The sequence below is a fragment of the Arachis ipaensis genome, chromosome B07, assembly GCF_000816755.2.
Source record: "Arachis ipaensis cultivar K30076 chromosome B07, Araip1.1, whole genome shotgun sequence".
In the NCBI taxonomy this organism is placed as follows: domain Eukaryota; kingdom Viridiplantae; phylum Streptophyta; class Magnoliopsida; order Fabales; family Fabaceae; genus Arachis; species Arachis ipaensis.
Window position 1 is genome coordinate 32,918,342 of NC_029791.2, and position 5,096 is coordinate 32,923,437.

The 5,096-nt window shown below is 40.4% G+C and overlaps 1 protein-coding gene and 1 long non-coding RNA gene across 2 annotated transcripts; one reads left to right on the forward strand and one right to left on the reverse strand.

The window, feature by feature from the left end:
• LOC107609653 lies at nucleotides 1,056-3,371 on the reverse strand. The gene is made up of 2 exons (XM_016311661.2): nucleotides 2,879-3,371; nucleotides 1,056-2,793 (listed from the first exon to the last, which is right to left on the reverse strand). Exons 1-2 carry the CDS (start codon nucleotides 3,083-3,085, stop codon nucleotides 1,105-1,107), a joined length of 1,896 nt encoding a protein of 631 aa, XP_016167147.1. The 5' UTR covers nucleotides 3,086-3,371; the 3' UTR covers nucleotides 1,056-1,104.
• Nucleotides 2,597-4,279, forward strand: LOC110264945. Its single transcript, XR_002351370.1, has 3 exons — nucleotides 2,597-2,736; nucleotides 2,906-3,308; nucleotides 3,858-4,279. It is a non-coding gene; the product is annotated as an uncharacterized LOC110264945 (long non-coding RNA).

The following is a 5,096-nucleotide window of genomic DNA, read 5'->3' on the forward strand; positions in this document are numbered from 1 at the left end:
GTGGGTTGGAAGTAATCGACACGAAGTCGATTACATTTACTTTATTAAATCGAATAAGCCAAATCGAACAAGATTTTCGAGACAGGTAATCGAACAAGATATTCGAATGAGTAAATCGAGCAGTTATAATAGTGGAGAAGTTAGAGGCTTTCATCACGCGAGGAAATCATGGGAAATGTTTATAGCCAAAAGACGGAAACGGTTACCAAGGAGTATGCATTCAAGATTGTGATTCTGTAATTAATTGTAATTAGTTGTCAGTTACCAAAAGTAGATTATAAAGACTATGAGGTTTTAGGGAATAAGGGTTGGAACTTTAACTCAGAAAACACTCAAGCACACTCATATCCCAGAGAATTCATGAGTCTGCGATCGGGTAACCTTTCTGTAGGGTTCCTTCGATGTTTTCTTTCTTTTAATTTATCTTCTTGTAAACTTTATCTTTCAAGCAAATTTATCTTTCAAGTATCCTTTATCTTCATCGTCCAATTTACATTTCTTCATTTTAGATTTTCATGTCAAAGCTCCTTTGACCAGTCAAAGACATTTTATTGATTTCTTTCAATTTCAACGCAAACCTTTCCGTTTTCAGCACATTTTTATTTCGAAAACTTTACCTTTTCGTTTCTTTCATCGATTTATAAAGTTCAATTTGTCTTTATTCCCAATATTCGTCTAATCGAAGACACTTTGATGCACCTTTAGAAATTTGGTACCTGCACAGAGGCGTAGGTTTTGTTCCCAGACCACTAGATATCGAACCACCATCGATTTGCTTAACATCGACAAAACAGTCTTAATAAAAAATTCTTCTTTAGACATTCTTAGATACACCTAAATACCATCACATGTCAGCATGTCTAGTCTTATTCTTAACGTGTATTCTTGAAATGAGTTTAGAAATAGTATATATTATTAATTATCCCGTATTTTATAAAAATTTTAATATTATTTATCTACGTATCTTATATCGTATCGTATTTTGTATCCGTGTCAGTATTCATAGTTCTTAACTTTTTTGTTATTTTCTTATTTATCTTTTCAACTCCCTTTTATCCCGCGAAACTTTTCCTATTTTATTAAATACAAAATTAATTACACACACTAGAACCTAGCATTTTCGAAGCCGTGCAAGTCAGTGACTCTATTCAATGACTTCTTCATTGTTGCCATCTTAGCCAGCTTCTCAGCTGCTCTCCAAGCTGAAGTCGGTGTCAATGCCTCCTCGCCACTCTCATCCACCGCCCTCCCTTGCCTCTCATACTGTGCTTTCTGCCACTGAATCTCTGCCAGCTCAGCCTCCAAGCCACGCACATACTCGTCCACTGAAGCCGAGCCACACTGAGCTAAAAGCTCTCGAGCCGAAGCCACCACACAATAAGCATTAGAAAACTCATTCTGATCCAACAGTTTCCTTGACTTGGAAATGGCTCGGCTCGTCACAAACACATTCCTAAGCCTCTCGGCTCTGCCACCAAGCCGTAGCGCCACTGGAAGCGCTTGCTCCCTACCGCACACAGTGTCCTGTTTCACCGAATCTTTATAGACACACTTCACGTTCATCACGTGATGGCTTCCCAATGCTGACGTGGCCACTCTCAACTCCACCAACAGTTCCCTCTCTTCTTCAGCGTACAAATCGCCAATCGTAAAGGCTTCAGAGCCAAGCGCTGTGGGCCGTCCATTATTACAGGAATAAACATCTCTGATCTCAGCATGATGCGATGAAACTTCGAGCTGAACTGTTAAATCATGCACCGTTACGCTGAATAATTCCTCAATGCGCTTCGCAAAATGATCCTCATCCGGTTGGAAGCCGAACCCGGTTCTTTTCCCGAACCCAAACGATTGAACCGGGACTTCTATAAAGGTAAACCGGGAAGACACGTGGCTAAAGCCGAAGCTTTCTCGTTGATGCTTCCAATTACTTGTTTCTGAGAAGAGAACAACGGAGGCGAACGGATTTCTTTCCCTTCGGTCTTCTAGAACCTTCGCTGCTTTCCTCAGAGCTTCTACACCCCCTGAGGCGGCTATTTCTCGCCCGGAGATGAGGCGGTCGACGATGCGGCGAGCCACCCGCTGTCCCTGCGCCGTCATTCTCCGCAGCGGCATCAACCGTTTCGATGAATCCGAATAAGCCACGATTGCGAGCCGGTCGACGGAGCCGAGCGATGAGATAACCAAACGCATCGCGCGCTTCAGCATATGAAGCTTCGTGCCGCTCATGCCGGCGCCGACGTCGACAACCGTGACAAGATCCACCGGTGGCGATGCACCGATCTGACTCCACGATGGCGGTGGCGGAGCCTTGACTCTTAGAACCAAAGCATAAGTCTCGTGGCTCTGTGACGACGTTATGACAGCACACTCTGGCATCAGCTTCACCCGTACATTCCTTGAATCAGCGTCCTTCGTCATCATTGGAGGCTTTGATGGATTTATGAAAAATCCCTGGAACACGTCGTTTTGGTCTTCGTCGTCGTTGTTTTCGTCGGCCTCCGGAATTGGAGCGATTTGGCAGCCGGAGAAGGGAGAAGGGAGAGGCTCATCGTCGTCGTATGGTCTTACCGAATCAGATTGCTTCTTCGCTTCGAATATTTTGGTGCTTACGACGTCGTTTTGGTGCGGGAGGGCAGGAACGACTTTCCACGTGGCGTTGCAGACGGGGCACGTGTTGTTGCTGCTGACGTGGCCGGCGATGCAGGGGAAGTGAAAAGCATGACCGCATTCCGCAGTGTAAATTGCCGTTCCCAGCCCCGTCTTCACGCTGTTCAAACAGATTCCACAACTACTCTGTTACACATAATTAAAAAAATAAGTTACAAATTAAACTAGTAATTTTGTATAATTATGAGTATTAGTGTTTAAGTTATGTTACTCTGAATTTGAAGCTGTTTCTGAACAGGGATAGCTTGAAGCTAGGGGAGCGTGGAGTAGATGGATTTGATGTTGAATCTGCGGTGTCTGAGACTGAGAGGAAGCTCAATCTGACGCAGGTGGTTGGGGATTGGCTTCGGTGTTGGTTATGTAAAATTGTGGATTCTGGGTTACGGGTGCAGAACGCTCTTCTCCAACCACCCCCCATTCTGGTTATGTAAAAATTTGTTATATTGTTCTATCTCTATATGCCTATCTTATAACTCTTTGTTTATTTACGTTTTATTGAGAAGGATTAGAACTTAGAAGAGAGAGAGAGAGACAATTGGTTTCTTGAATCAACAGGAAGGTGCCATAGAAGAACAATAATGGAGTATTTAGGAGAGGAGTGCCTACATGGATTTATATGCTGTACATGCTATACTAGCACGGTACTTCTCTTTCTTTCTCTATCACTCACTCACTCTGTCACTCACTCGACTCATGGAGATTTTTCTTTAAAATAAATAAATAAATAAATAAAAATATATTAAGTTTAATAAAAAAAATTCTTTTTAACATGAACCTGAAAAAAATTACTTTTATAATTTATTTGCCAGGAAAAAGATAATATAATAAGGGATGCAAATATAGACATTCATATATAATTATTATTTTTATTCAAAACTCTAGTGGGGGCAGGACTCTCCTACTTGCAACGTGGCTCCGTCTCTAACGGTGGTTATATAAATGTTATTAAAATTAAAGTTACTTTACTATAAGTCTATAACTACTAAAGGATAGATACCATAGTATGTATCATATATATACTATGCATCATATATATTTATTGATCGAAAAAATATTTTCGATTAAGGTAAGTTGGTTTAAAGTAGTAAAGAGGTCGAAAATATAAGTAGTTTTCGAAAAGATGCACGTACAAGTATTGGATGGAGATACTCGATGGATTCAATTTCAAAATATTTTATCGAATTGAACAGGTTAAATCGGTCAAGTATTCGAAAGAAGTAATCGAATGAGTTATTTCGAAGAGAAGATTGAGCGGTTATGTGAGTGGAGAAATTGAAGACATTCACCATGTGGAGAATTTATGAGTAAGCGTTTAATTAGCCAAGGGGCGGGAACGGTTACCAAGGGCAAGGAGTGCGCATTCAAGGTTGTGTTTCTTTAATTAATTGTCAGTTACAAGAGTGGATTATAAATACTAAAAAGTTTTAGGGAATAAAGGTTGGAACTTTAACTCAGAAAATACTCAAGTACACTCACATCCCCAGAGAATTCCTGAGTCTGCGATCGAGTTACTTTTTTATAGGGTTCCTTCCATGTTTTTACTCTTTCAATTTATTTTCTTGTAAACTTTATTTTTCAAGCAAGTTTATTTTCCAAGTATCATTTAATTTCAACGTCCAATTTACATTGCTGCACTTTTAACTTTCATGTCAAAGCCCTTTGACCCGGTTGAAGGCATTTTACTGTTTTCTTTTAATTTCAACGCAGTCTTTTCCGATTTCAGCACATTTTCTTTTCGAAAGCTTTATTCATTTGCTTCTTTAATCCTTTTATAAATTTTAATTTATCTTTTATCCCATTACCCGTCTAATCGAAGACACTTTGATGCGCTTTTAGAAAACTGGTACCTGCAAAGAGGAGTAGGTTTCGCTCCCAGACTACTAGATATCGAACCACCATTGATTTGCTAAAAATTGACAAAATAAATTAGCACGCCTAGTGGGACAATTTTAAATTTGAAGTGTGTCAAAAAGTTTTTATATCATTTGGTGTATGCGATTGAGAAGTGGAAAAATCATTCACATGGTTGATGAAGTGTCAAATGTGAATGGTGGTTCCTCTACCAATGATAGTCTACCAGTAATTGTGCAACAAGCAGACGTGACTTCACATTCGGAAAGTGCAATTGGAAGTGAAAGCGTAGCAGTTACAACCGCGCAAACTGGAAATGTTGGACGCAATATTCGTCCACGTGGTACTCTACCACCAACCCAGCCTCCATTAACCACTGGTTGGCCTCCTTATGGTCTTCCTCCAGGTTATGTTCCACCAGTAGGTAATTTTGTGCCTCCCGTACGATTTGGGAGTATAAATGGAGGAAATAATTCTCAAAACCCACAACAACATTCCGAGTACTCCCGTGACTATAATGTGGGCTCTACTTCGAATGCTGCTAATTCGATGGCAGTATATCGACAACAAGTAGAAGA

Excerpts from the sequence above, each read along its gene's own strand:
- LOC107609653 (XM_016311661.2), bottom strand. The coding sequence starts at position 3,085 with ATGGGGGGTGGTTGGAGAAGAGCGTTCTGCACCCGTAACCCAGAATCC. Across the intron at positions 2,794-2,878 it reads GAAACAGCTTCAAATTCAGA|AGTAGTTGTGGAATCTGTTT; the intron begins GTAACATAACTT and ends TATGTGTAACAG.